The sequence below is a fragment of the Phacochoerus africanus genome, chromosome 1 (genome assembly GCF_016906955.1).
Source record: "Phacochoerus africanus isolate WHEZ1 chromosome 1, ROS_Pafr_v1, whole genome shotgun sequence".
NCBI lineage: Eukaryota > Metazoa > Chordata > Mammalia > Artiodactyla > Suidae > Phacochoerus > Phacochoerus africanus.
This window is the reverse complement of record NC_062544.1, coordinates 27,074,309-27,089,121: the sequence shown is the minus strand read 5'-3', so window position 1 is coordinate 27,089,121 and position 14,813 is coordinate 27,074,309. Positions and strand designations below refer to the sequence as shown.

Here is a 14,813-nt window from a genome sequence, read left to right as displayed (position 1 = left end):
TGACAATGATTCTCAAATCAATATTTAAAGGGGTTCCAATAAAAATCTCTTGATCTCCAGAAATTCTAATTTAAAGGGATAGCACAGCATTGTATGTAAGTTCGATTTGGGCTTACATGGTTAACACTTAAGGGAAAGTAAAATCTCTGTAGTATGGAATTTAGAAGACTGTGAATTAGTTTCCTGGGCTGGAATACTGTAACACTGAACAGCAACTTAATAGTGGCCAGGCAACCTTTTTTTTTAACATCAAGAAATCTGCTATTATAAAAGGATTTGGCATCACAGTCTGCTGTGTTTACACAAAGTCAACCCATCTAACTAAATCATAACGGTAAATGGCTTAATATTTACCATACACCACAGGCAAAAGATAAGTGCATGAGAAAGATACCAGAAAAACCTCAAATGAAACTCAAACCAGTATCAAAGAAGCACAACACTCATAAGAGAAACACAGCAGAGCAGTATTTATTAAAGTGCGATTAAGACTACCTCCCTAAGAATCACATGGGGTGCTTATTAAAAATGCAGTTTTCTATGGAGTTCCCATCATGGCTCAGCAGTTAATGAATCTGACTGGCATCCATGAGGACGCAGGTTTGATCTCTGACCTTGCTCCGTGGGCTAAGGTTCCGGCATTGCTGTGAGCTGTGGTGTAGGTCACAGACACGGCTTGGATCCGTGTTGCTGTGGCTGTGGGGTAGGCTGGCAGTTACAGCTTCTATTCAACCCCTAGCCTGGGGACTCCCATATGCCATTGGTGCAGCCCTTAAAAAAAAAAAAAAGAAAAGACATAAAAAAGACTTGCAAAATGAAAACCTCTGGAGTGAAGTCCTCAAATGTGCATTTAAAAAATGTGTGTTAAGGGAGACCAACTACACACCCTCGATTTTGAGATTACTGAGTTAGAGGTTTGCTTGTCTATAGAGAACAAATCAGAGAAATTCTTGGACCACATGAGGATTTTTTTTTGGTGGACCTCAACTGGAGAGACGAGTTCCCTCAACGAGAAAGCTGTAACACATGGCAGATCTGACTCAAGTGGAAGCAGCCTTCAATGAATCTTCCATTCTACTGAAAAGAGGCTAGACAATTTTGGCTTGACATGTGGTTTCATGAAGACTGGCCTAGAAAGGTGGAAGAGGGGGCCACTAGCCCATTCGAAGGCCAAGGAGCATTTCTCATACAGGCTGACTAACAAAGACCCCTCAGATCTTACCTGTAACCTTGGACTGGGAGCAGGTGGGAAAGCCTGAACGAATAAGCATGGCATGAATTTGGCTGTGTTACTAAAGCAATTACTGCAACCACACTGGGCATATGTTAGCTTTTGTGTAATCAGGTAGAGATATTTTTTAAAAAGTCTGATAATGACACAGCTCCGTGGAGAAGCCTGGAAATGTGACTTCCAACAGGCATCCCAGTGATTCTGACGGGCCTCAACGTTTGCAAACCACTCTCGTAAATCACAGAAACTAGATGGTAGAGTAGAAAAGGGACCTAGAGATGGCTTTTGTTTACTTTAGTCATTTAAAGGAGAGGACACTGAAGCCTGGAGAAAGAGAGAAGGTGATTTATTCAGGGTAAATGGCCAGTGAGTGGCCGAGCTGAGACTCTATACCAGGTTGCGCAACTTCCAGTTCAGCACTCTGTCCGCCGCAACAGAATTTTGACGGAAAGCCAGGCCAAACGGGACGGGAAGTAGACAGAATAGAAACAAAGGAAGGAGAAGATCCTGTCGTCCGTTTTCTGCTCCAGGAAACACAGACCTTTTTTGAATGAGGAGTTGAGTTGTAAGCGATTAAGTGAAACTGCTAATTACGCTTTCTCTAGATAGAGAACCTAGAACACTCTAGACGACCAATTGGTCAGGAGGTGGTAGCCGCAGTTTTCAAAACTGCACATTTAATGATATAAATACAGCTATTGCAGTTGCTCGAATTCTGTAAGTTAAATCAAGATGCTGCCTTAAACCATAAAATGTTCTAGCGCTATTTGAACTCCCTGGGTTCCTCACAGCCAATCCAAGCCTGTGGTGCTGTTACTTCACGTTTCACACAAAGACTTCCATGATGCATGATTGCTTACTAGCAAGTCACTGTGGGACACTGACAGCAGCATTTTGACAAAGGCCTGGAGTACATTGTCAAAATGGTTGTCCCCGTACAACTTGAAGACGCCAAAGCTGACATAATTTCCACACAAGGCAGATTTGAGAGCTGAATAGCAGATGGAGATGCCCTTGAGTTTCATTGGATAAATCTGATCTTTTGAGAGACTCCCAAGGGACAGGATCTGATTACCTGTTTTAGGGTAAAAGCAGAAAGAGAAAGTGATATAAGTAGATGTAATTCAAAGCAGTTATAAGGCACAGTATTTAACATTTTCACTTTACTGCCAATGTTCGCTTCCCCCCCACTGTTCCAAGAATTACACCATCCACATAATGAAAGATACGAATACATACGGCAGTTGACCTGCGAAGTACAAATGGCCCAAGTAAAACAATCAAGGGCACGGGAAAAGGTTTCTATTTTCTTCTGGATGGTGATTACACGAGTATATAGAGATAAAAATTCACTGAGGTGTACTCAAGATCAGTTCATTTTATATACTCTGATATATATGTTCTCTCTTCTTTAAGAAGAAGTTTAAAAAAGTAGGACTAGATAACTACATCAGGAGAAAGAGATAACTTAGACATACAAGTTACTCTAAATTGTGGGGTCAATTTTCAACCTTTGTGCATGAACTTGATATTGAGTTACTTCACTCGTAGGAGCATCACAGGTTTGGTACATGAATTAAGTGAAACAAGACACGTAAGAAGTTCTTGGCACAGTGCACTGTAAATGTTACTTCCTTTTTCTCCTTAGATTCTTTTTCAGAAGATCTGAAGAGATAATTGTTTAAAAACTGTATTTAAATTCTATGTTTAACCACCAAAAGACAAAGGAATGTTTATATAATCACCTTACAATTTTTTGTTGTTAGCACTTACAACCAACAATTTCTTTCTAAAACATACACTAGTAAGACATGTTACTAGGCAATATTTAAGAATGCACTGTAAAAAATTATACACTCATACATCTTTCTTAGGTCTGCTTTTTCCTGTTCAAGTAAGTACCGCTTCTAAAATTGAAACGAAATTCAATTTACAAAGTTTAGAGGCATATTGTTGTGGTTTTGCATTGTGTCTATTGGGCTAAACAAGAATTAAGTTTCCCAGAACTCATTTCCCTGTACAATTGTGGGCTAGAATTGAGCAAAAGAGAAATCTATATGAGACTTGGAAGGTAGAAGTGAAGCAGCAGCCATGACTTTCTGAAGGTTGTTGTGAATAGAGACGTGACTAACAGACGGAGAAATTTTACTTGATTTCAGCTTGTCCTTGTTCTTTCCTGCTCTGTGTCTAGAACTACAAGCCCTTATGACCAAGAAGGACTAGGAAAATTCTCTCAGAGCATGAAACAGGACCAACCCAGGGTGAACGGTTCCTCCTTTTTATCTGCCTTACTGAAACATTTCCATCTTCTGTGCATCCTTCAAAGCCACGTGGCTTTGCTTATAGTCTATACATTTGAGTGACAACACCATTGTAGAGAAGGCCAAAGCATATCTTGGAATCCACTCCATGCTGCATTCTGTACTCTCTCTCCTGATCTCATCCTCACTTACCTTAGAAAGATACTGCATGTTTCATAAGATCCCACTCCATATGATAGCATTTACTCAATTGCTACTGCATCTGAGGTGCTTGGATACACACATGAAAGAAATGCAGTCTCTGCTCTAAAGAAGTTCAGTCTTGTGGGAGAAATACATTTGTAAATAAATAACCTTACACAACGTGACAATCAGCATCAGAGAGGCATGTCAAAGAGCTTATGGGAATAGAAGAGACTGACTTTGCTTGGGCAGGAGAGCAGTGTGGGAAAAACATCACAGAACAGGTTACTTCCCTGGGAGCAATCGCAGGTTCCTAGGTGGCCCTTAAAGGAGAGACCACCACAGAATGAGGGTCTGTAAAAGCCGGGTCCTGCGGGAGAGGACAGTTCTCAGCCACTGCTCTTCTACCTGTGCCTTCAATGCCATTTAAATCAAGGTCGACCCTTCCCCTCCTGCCCTTTCCCAGGCAAGGAAAGCACTGCTTACACGTGAGGGAAAAAGCTAGGGTAGTTTGGTGCTAGGGGTGGTGGTTTACATATTCTGGGTCTGTTGAGGCGGCCGGGGTCAAACAGAGAAAACTGGGTCATCTTTTGGGGATTTCTTATGCTGATGTCTTTATGGAGCAAGTAAAGAGCCTATATTCTTCAGCATGAGATAGAATAGGCAGACCAAGAACTGTAATGGGGAAAACAATTTTTTTGGGCTTTTTTTTCTTAGGGCTGTACCTACGGCATATGGAGGTTCCCAGGCTAGGGGTCAAATTGGAGCTGTAGCTTCTGGCCTACACCACAGCCACAGCAACACTAGATCCGAGCTGCGTCTGCAACCTACACCACAGCTCACAGCAATGCTGGATCCTTAACCCACTAAGCGGGGGTCAGGGATTGAACCTGCATCCTTTGGATACTAGCAGGGTTCATTAACCACTGAGCCAGGGCAGGAACTCCTGGGGAAAAATTTTGGCTGCAAAGGACTGGATAACCCTACGCTCAAGAAGGGTTAATTATTTAGAATCACAACTTTTATCTGTGTGTTAAAGTTGCAATTTGGCACATGTCTTTTGGACTGTTTTAGATACATCTCCATTCATTAAAACACTAATTAGTATATACAGTTCTGACCCTGCAAAAGTAGAATGAGTGAAGTAGTACTTTTGAAAAAGGAAACTATATTTCATTGTGCTCAGGGGCCAGTATTCCTTGGTGGCTATGCAGGACCATGGAAGAGAAGGTGCGATCACGTCATTTATTCACTCCCATTCAGCTTTATTCAATATGTTATTCAACACTACATACTGAAATTGGAGGCCTTGCCCTCAAAGAGCTTAAAGTCTAGCAGTTAGACGCACACTGCTGTAAACAAAAGGGACCGGGCTGATTGATACCAGTTTGGTTTTGACGTTCCTCGATGGGTGTGACAACCCTTCTTGGCTTCCATCCCACACCTCTTATGAAGTCCTGTATCCTTCCTTCCCGGGATTTCCTCCCCAAGGGAGAGATCTTTTAGGATACTGATGGACTGCCAGGAGATGGAGGCGTTGCCAGGCTGGCAGCCACTGAAGCCAGTAACAGTTGCCACTTGGACAAAAGGACATGATACTTTCTTTAATGAAATAAGACACTTTCCAAGTGTGAAATCAAGAGGAAACATCTCCAATTGTTTCCCACTAACTGTATCTGCCACAACTGGGGGCAGGGGAATGAAGTGCTGCCCCAACTTAAACATCAGACCTGGGTAAGACAGAGGTTGAGGCCATGCCGGGGCTCCGGAAGAGAATGACGAGAGCCGAATGGTTAACCTGGCTAGAGGCGACGAGTGAGGAAGGGGGACTCGAGCGAGCATTAGGGAACTGCCATTCTTACTGTTGTCTGTGCTGTTAAGAATAAGAGAAACCTCACTAAATAATAGGGGAAGGAGTTCCCACTGTGGTGCGGTGGAAATGAGAATTCGACTAGTATCCATGAGGATGTGGGTTCGATTCCTGGCCTCGCTCAGCAGGTCAGGGATCCAGCGTTGATATGTGCTGTGGTACAGGTTGCAGACACGGCTTGGACCTCACATTGCTATGGCTGTGGTGTAGGCTGGCAGCTGTAGCTCCGACTGGACCCCGAGAACTTCCCTATGCCGCAGGTGTGGGTCTAAAAAGCAAAAAAAAAAAAAAAGAAAAAAAGAAAAAAAATAATAAGGGAAAAAAGCCCTCAGAAATAAGCACATAAGACTCCGGATATAAGTTTGCTTATTAGATATATTTTCCTCATTATTAGCTTATACAAACTGTTTGGGTTCCTCTTTCTTAACTTCTATTCTCTATCTCTTTTGGAGAAGCCCCTTGTTTGTGTGAGGGGTGGCAGTTAGCGTCCAGCATTCACAGGTATCCTTCTAGACAACTACCAAGCACTAGATGCAGAGAAGGATATATAAGAAGATGCAAAGTCTCTTCTTCTGTTTATCTAAGATATACTTTCAGACCTACCTTTTTTTCCTTTTACAGCTGCACCTGTGGCATATGGAAGTTACTGGGCCAGGGGTTCAATCAGAGCTGCAGCTGAGGCCTATGCCACAGCCACAGCCACACCGGGTCTGAGTGGAATCTGCGACCTACGCCTTGGCTTGAGGCAATGCTGGATCCTTAATCCACTGAGCAAGGCCAGGAATCAAACCCATGTCCTCACGGAGACTACATTGGGTCCTTAATCCACTGAACCACAATGGGAACACCTGATCTACTTTTTTAAAAACACTCTTCTTCCTTCTGAGACTCCATCTCTTCCCTGATGACTGACTCCATGATGTCGTCTCTAGAAGAGGCTCCCTATACCCAGAGTGGCCTTCCTTCAAAGATCTGAAAACTCCATAACAAGATAATATTCTAACAGAAAATAAACATATTGTGCCTCAAGTGGTGATGAACCAGGTGGGCTTCTGAGTCTTAAACTGACCTGGGGTTTCAATGCTTCATCTTTGCTTATGACCTGTGTGTCTGAACAGATTAATAGTCTCTGTAGGTTAGTTTCCTCATCTACAAAAAGAGGATAACAATAGTGCTTTTAAACTCACAATGCCCTAATGTGGAGAAGACACAACAGCACATGTAAAGTCCTTACCACAGTAAGTGCCCCAGTATTCTTGTAAATGATAACACATAGTACACAGGGTTCATTTCTTTCTCTAGTCTAACAGCTGGTAAGCTCATACATGGGGAGCTATGGCCTGAGAAAGGGGAGGAGGTAAAGCTGGGGGGTGTGTGGTGTAGAACAATGCCACTGCCTTCTAAAGCGTAATTCGAAGCAAGGTCAACACTGTACTTTTGACCGCTTTCCTTCTTTTCCTTCAAAAGAGAACTGGTTGGAGTTCCCGTCGTGGCGCAGTGGTTAACGAATCCGACCAGGAACCATGAGGTTGCGGGTTCGGTCCCTGCCCTTGCTCAGTGGGTTAACGATCCAGCGTTGCCGTGAGCTGTGGTGTAGGCTGCAGACGTGGCTCGGATCCCGAGTTGCTGTGGCTCTGGCGTAGGCCGGCGGCTACAGCTCTGATTCAACCCCTAGGCTGGGAACCTCCATATGCCGCAGGAGAGGCCCAAAGAAATAGCAAAAAGACAAAAAAATAAAAAATAAAAATAAAAAATAAAAAAAGAGAACTGGTTGCTGGAGGTCACAGTGTGGTTCTTGGGCCCACAACCTACCAGTTGTCTGTACCCTCAAAAGAATATTGAAAAAGGGGCGGGGGGGGGGCAAGGGATAAGATACACTATAGCAGTATCTTGTACCAAGAAAAACTAACAGCATGAACGATGCTGCTTCCTGGCTTATAAAGCAATCCATTGCATTGATTTACCTTCTCTTTTTCCCTTTTAATCTCTAAAATTTTAAAGTGAATTTGATATTTAGCTGACAGTCTTGTAGGTTGAATGTCTTCATTCATCATCAGAACAGTTATGGGAAGAGGACCGCAAGCTTGCTGACACTCCTTTACTACAGGTCACTCAACCCACTCTGTCTCTGTGCGAACCAGCCGAAGCCCCCTGGATAGAAATGGTTTGGGACAGAAGTGAAGCTGTGAAGACTGGAAAGGGACATAATAGTTCCCTTTCAGGTTGAAAAAGATTAAAACAATGCAGCATTGATAAGAATGTGGGCAATTAAGAAAACTGTTGGGAGGGAGTTCCTGTTGTGGCTCAATAGAAACCAATCTGACTAGTATCCATGAGGATGCAGGTTCGATTCCTGGCCTCGCTCAGTGGGTTAAGGATCCGGTGTTGCTGTGAGCTACGGTATAGGTCGCAGACACAGCTTGGATCCTGCGTTGCTGTGGCTGTGGCGTAGGCCAGAAGCTGCAGCTCCGATTCCACCCCTTGCCTAGGAACCTCCATGTGCCACAAGCACGGCCCTAGAAAGACCCCCCCCCCCCCCCCCCCCCGCGCGCTCGCACAAGGAAATTGTTGGGAATGTGAATTAGTATAACCATTCAGAGGGCAATTTGGTAAAACCTTACTAAAAATATTAAAAATGTGTAAATTCACTTTTGAGAACACATTCTAATTCCAAGTGCTCCCTGCTGTATCTACCTGCCTAGCAGCATCTGTGCCTATACGCAGTCTTCTATAAAAGCCAGTCCCTCAGTCTGTTGAACTACCTCCCATCTCCTTTTACATGCTTACAAACAGCACAGCACTTTCCCCCTTCCTCTCCCATGCAATCTTTTTTATTTTTTAAACACAAAACCTTCTCTTGGCCCTACATCCCTTCATCCCTTCCTGATACTACTCCCCTTTGTAACAAAATTCCTTAAAAACAATGGTCTGTCTTCACTGTCTTCATTTCTCCTGATTCTCTTTTACATCCCTCCACTGGGAGTGTGCTCTTTTCAAGGTTCCCAGTGACGTCTCTGTCCCAAAGTGCGATGGTTGGCTCTTAGTCCTCGCCTTGCTTGATTCATTAGCAGCCTGTCTTCCGAGACATCCACTCTTCTGATCTTCTCTCATTTCCATGTTTTCTCATTCTCTCCCTTGTTGGTTCTTCCTCTTCCCCCTTTCCTTCCAACCTAGAGTACCCGAGCGCGCAAATCTAAATCTTCTATATTTAAATTCGCACCCCATCCTAGTGATTTCATCTAGTTTTGCAGCCTTACATACCATATAAGGGTCAATGACAATTTGTTTCTCTGGACCAGACCTGTTCCACATCTTCGACTTGCGCATTCAACTCCATATTCAAGACCTCCACTTGAGGGACTAACCAACATCTCCAGCTCAACACAACCAAAATGGAACAACTGATCCCCTTCGCACCCCGCTCAGCCTTATGCATCTCAGTTAATGTTAACTCTGTCCTTCCACTTGTTTATGCCGAAATTCCTCGACTACATTATTTCTCTCATGCCATATATCCAATCCATCAAGACATTCGATTTGCTTTACCTTTAAAATATATCCAGATCCAACCACTTCTCACCACTCCCACTGCTATCACCTTCGTCAAAGCCAGTATCATCCAATCATGTCAGTCCTCTGCTCAAAACATTCTAGGGTCCCTCTCTTGCACTTGGAGTTAAAGTCAAAGGCCTGATAATGGCTTACCGGATGTGACACTACATGACACTGCTCATTATTACTCTCTTTGGTGCACTCTGTTCTAGTTACTGACGTCCTTGCTGTTTTTCCAACATGCCAGACACACTCCTGCCTCAGGACCCTAAAACTTGGTGTTCCTTCAGCCTGAAATACTCTTCCCTAAGATAGCCGCATGACTAACTCCCTCATTTACTGCAAGTCTTTGCTCAAATGTCATCTTCTCAAGGAGGCCTGACTTGATCACATGATAGTACAACATGGTTCCCAACACCTGGTACTTCTTTTTCTTTTCGTCTTTTTAGGGCTACCCCCGTGGCATATGGAGGTTCCCAGGCTAGTGGCCCAATAGGAACTGTAGCCACCGGCCTACACCACAGCCACAGCAATGCAGGATCCGAGCCGCATCTGCAACCTACACCACAGCTCACAGCAATGCCGGATCCTTAACCTGCTGCGTGAGGCCAGGGATCGAACCCACGTCCTCATGGATGCTAGTCGGGTTCACTAACTGCTGAGCCACGACGGGAAATCCCTGGTACTTCTAATGCCTTGATCTTGCTTTGCTTGCTTGCTTTTTTTTCATACCACTTATTACCTTTTAACATACTAAATAATTTCTTTTTCAGTTTTGCTCAGGGAAATGTCCAATGAGTCTGGAACAGCACCTGCTGCTCTCAATATATATTTGTTGAATAAATGAAGCTCACAAAGCTGAATGTACAAAGCTGCTTACTGAAACACAGTGCATGAGAGTGAAAAGTCACATGTTTATGAAAATTACATCTACCAAAAGCTAAGTAATTAAATAGATTATAGTATAACCATAAAATGGAATACTTTGCAGCTATTTAAAATGATATGGTAGGAGTTCCCGTTGTGGCTCAGTGGTTAACAAACTCAACTAATATCCATAGGATGTAGGACTGATCCCTGGCCTTGCTCAGTGGGTTAAGGATCCGGCGCATCCTTAACCCACTGAGCTATGGTGTAGGTCGCAGATGCAGCCTGGAGCCCCGGCTGCTGTGGCTGTGGTGTAGGCAGGCAGCTGTAGCTCCAATTCAACTCCTAGCTTGGGAACCTCCATATGCCATGGGTGTGGCCCTAAAAAGACAAAAAAATAAAAAAATAAAAAAATGATATGGTAGGAAAAAATTGTGAAAAACCAAAGGAAAAAAAGAGACAAAGTTAAGATCTGTATGTATTAATATGAAGCAACGGCCAATGATAAAAGTAAAAACAGAAAATTACAGATTAGCAAGTATACTATAACAGAAATTTTGGAATAATCTATGCATATGTACACATAAAACAAGTATGAAAGAGCACACACTAAACTGTTAAGGATGGTTGTCTCTGAGTGATGAGATAATCAGGAATTTTCACTTTTTACTCTTTATAGCAATTCTGAAATCCTTCTGTTTACTAACAGACCATGGTAGTGCTTTATATTTATATGCTTTTATAAAAGCCACTGCCTGCTTGAAATGCCCTCCCCAAACGTCTGGGCTCTCCTAGCACTGGGCGTGCTTCCTAAGCATAGAAGGGGGCACAACGCACTGTAACACTTCCTTTACTTGTCTGAATCTACTACTGCTGGACCCAACTGAGGGAAGAGCAGTAAGATTCTTTCTGTGTGCCTTATTTCTCTTTCTGGCCCTTGTAACTCTCACTGTATCAGACACACAGCAGATGCTCAGTAAACGTTAGCTGCACGGATGAAAGAATCCACTGAACTCGAAGCCCTTGTTTGGCGATCCCCTGCACTTACTCAATTAACAGCTTTTAGCTTTTTTTTTTTTTTTTTTTTTTTTTTTTTGCGTGCAGAAGGGGCCAAGTCCCAACATGTGTGGAATTCCCTGTGAAACGTATTCTTCACGGCCTGGGATCCTTAAGGTGCTGAGCATTTCACTGCCTCCCCAGGATTTTTACGACTCACTCTACTGCTTTGTTATATGTCTCTGACCAGGTTTCTGGAAGAATCAAACGCTCTATCCATGGTTCCTGGATGATCTGTTTTTCAGAACTGTTATTTCCTGGTAATACTTTATTAAGTCTTTAGTTATTTTAAAATCAACACACTCTTCAACTGTCTTTTTGAATCACTTAAACATAAATCATAATCCTTCATTCTTAAAATGCTTCTAATGGTACATGCCAGTACTTTTTAAGCTTTTTCGTCAAAAAAATTTTCTTAAAGAGGTGACCCCTCCTACAAATAGATCTAGTGTAACTGTATATAACTGGGTGGTTCCTGTCAAAGTGGCAGTATGGTCCCCTCCTCTCCCCTTCTCTAGAGGGTCTCTGTGCTACTTTTAAGATCTCTAGGGCTCTGCAAAACCCAGGTGGAAAACTACTGGTCTGCTTTCTAGGTCACAGGACATGCCAGTGGTTTGTATATCACTTTACAAATTCAGTTTAAGCATATTAAATCATACCTTAAAGGTACCTGAAGCATATACTGTTCAAAAGAATCCTGATGTAAATTCTTAGATAGAGTGAGTAACTAGAGTTGTTCTATCCATTTTTAAAGTTTAGATTTTTCATACATTGAACTTTCTTAAATTAGATACGTGAGGGAGGAATAGAAGAAAGGCCATTTTTGCCAGTCTTATGAAAACAATCACTATTTCTCCCTTCTGTGCACTCTTCAACCAACAGATGTCACTAAAGATACCATTACCCAGAGGCAAAAGGGAAGAAAAGATTAGACAAATGGAAATTGAGCACAAAAAACATCCAGTTCTTAAAACTCAGAAGTAGGTTTCTGAAGTAATAACATTTATTACACTGCATGCAACATTTTAACCAAAAATTTAAGAAAGAAATTTCTTTTATTAAGTTGCTCAGGCTGAATGGATCATAGCACTAAATTTTGAAATACATGTTCTTGAAGCAATTTAAAACTCATTAGAAATAATAGGCTTGGGCTAGTAGAAAATGTGGTAAAATCTAATCCTCATCCAAATGCTACCTGGGCTGTACAAACAGGAAATTGTTTTGTGCTACTGTGGCTAACCTCATCGCTGACCCTGAGCTGTAACTGCGAGAGCAGCTGAGAGCTGAAGCAAAATTAAAAACTTACATCAAAGTAGATCATGACAGAATGTAGATAAATAAAACAGCATATCAAAAGTATTATTTTCCTGCCAGTCTCATTGAGCAGCGCAGTGGAGGTAGCCCACAAAATATATAACAAGTCAGGTGCATTTGGAAAGGAGTCCTTCCCCCTCTGCACTGCCCCGATCCGTGACTACACAGACTCTGCCCATGGGAGGTGAGCAGAGAAGAAACCCAGGGAGGATGGGAACAGAAGGGCTGGCAGGATGTTCTGGCCTCTTTCCTCTGCAGGCTTTAACTTCCTTCACCTTGGCTTACCCCAGAAATAAAGAATGCTGGCCCTTCTGTACCCTCCTGGTCATTCTTTCCCTCATCTTCCAGACTCCTGGATGGGAACCACACTGTCTCCCTTCGATGCGCATATGAGAATCTCCAGAGGTCAAAGCATGGATAATAAAACACTATGGAAGGCAAGGACAGACAAAATCAGCTTGGCTGACTGGAGCCAGCATGAGACTCAGTGAAGGCGGAAAAGGATTTTTCGATCACTCTGTGTAAAGTGCATGTGTCAAAGGCGACCAAGTTGAGGGGCATTTTTCCATCGAATCTTCATTTCCCTTAAGTTTTAGGATAGAAATAACCAAACTTGGAGTTCCTGTTGTGGCACAGCGGAAACGAATCCGACTAGGAACCATGAGGTTGCAGGTTCGATCCCTGGCCTCGCTCAGTGGGTTAAGGATCCAACGTTGATGTGAGCTGTGGTGTCGGTCGCAGACACAGCTCGGATCTGGCGTTGCTGTGGCTGTGGTGTAGGCTGGCAGCTGTAGCTCCGATTCAACCCCTAGCCTGGGAACCTCCATATGCCACGGGTGTGGCCCTAAAAAGACCCCCCCCCAAAAAAAAAGAAAGAAAAAAAGAAATAACCATACTTTGCTTCATCAAAAATACCGAAGGTAGGGTATTCCTTTGTGTGCAGTGGGTTAAGGATCAGGCATTGTTACCACAGTGGCCCAGGTTGCTGCTGTGGTGTGAGTTCAATCCCTGGCCCTGTGAACTTCTACGGGCTGCAGGAGCAGTCAAAACAAAACAGAACAACTAAGGTACAATCTTCATTTGACAACTCCCAAGTGGCAGAAAGGAATATGGAAAGACTATTGTCTGAAGTTATACAGACTTTGAATGAAATTGCAATTTGACTATTTGGTAGCTATGCGATATTTGGCAAATCTATGAATTTCGATTTCTTCATAACTTATCACAGTAGCTAACTGGTCTAAGGGTTTTCCACCAACTATGTAACTGAATCCCCACACCACCTTATGAAGTAGGTATTATTTTCACTGTTTTAACAAGAAACTGAAGCAAGTGAGGCTAAGCAACCTAACCAAGGCCAAATGATAGTGAGGGGCAGATAATAATACTTCCAAGGATTCAAGGGGCTAATGTATGATAAATGGTCTAGAATAGGAAGAGGCAAGTAAGAACTGATTAAAAAATGGAAACTACCATTTCTGTCGTCCAAACTAGGAACAGAGCCTTACCCTAATCTCCTAGTCTTTTTTTCAGAGTAAGATAACTCCTTACTGGCTTTTCTTCTCAAGAACATTTTGAAGGTTTTCTCTTTTCTGCTCTGGCCCTTCTCTTTTCTTCCTCTTCCTCCAGTGTAATCCCCACACAGCGATCTTTCTCAACTTTTGCTACAATGCTTTTGTGCATATCAAACCACCTGATAGAGAACTGAGTAGCTTTTGAAGCCCATAGATTTGGCATTGTTCTGAGGTTCCTTTCGGTGTTACCTGCTGGACATACATTCTCTCCTACACTGGAGATTCAGTGCTACTGGAAGAGGAAGAAGCTGCTGCTCTTATGAGCCCTCCTGCAATAGTGAGTAAGCCTCAGAGAAGCTGGATCCAGAAAAAGAGGAAGAAAAGATACAACTGTGGTTGATAACAGGAGTCTAACGCTTGTATATTTAAAGGTCTATTGACTACTAAGAAATTATCTTATACACACATTATTTCATAGTGGGAAATATTATTTCTTTTTTAAAAGTGAGGAAATAGATGCTTAATACTTGCTACAGGCAGAAGGAAGCAGGAAGGTATGGTCTGAGCAGGAGGCATCCCTGAACAAAGACGTGATGTGGTCAGTGAACCCAATCAAGTGGCTCTGAGTAAGAGAAGCCTGGGGTCAAGGAGGCTTCTTGTTCACCGAGGACCTAATCCATGCTGCACCCTGTGCCAAGCCCTGTACCCAGAGGAGCTCAAATAACCACCTCTAGTCCTAGCCAGACAGGTAGCTCAGAAGCTATTTGTTATTTCTAATTTTATATACGAGAAAACTAGCACAAAGAGGTGTAGTATCTTATCGGAAAGTCATGGAGTCGATAGGGGTGATGCTAAGACTGTTTTGAGACTATCTTAAAAAGGGTTTATTTTTACCTTTGGGGGGAAAAAAAAAGCATTTCTAGTTTATCTGATTCTAGCGTGTCCATTTTCAACAGAGGCAAAAG

The 14,813-nt window shown here is 42.8% G+C and overlaps 1 protein-coding gene across 5 annotated transcripts in view; it reads right to left on the bottom strand.

Moving 5' to 3' along the window:
• RANBP17 (RAN binding protein 17) overlaps positions 1–14,813 on the bottom strand; it is a 332,066-nt gene that overhangs the window by 44,346 nt on the left and 272,907 nt on the right. For all 5 annotated transcript variants that reach the window (XM_047786458.1, XM_047786108.1, XM_047786195.1 and 2 more), the window contains one exon: positions 2,092–2,306. In XM_047786458.1, the coding sequence (XP_047642414.1) occupies positions 2,092–2,306 (215 nt within the window). The remainder of the gene's footprint in view (positions 1–2,091; positions 2,307–14,813) is intronic.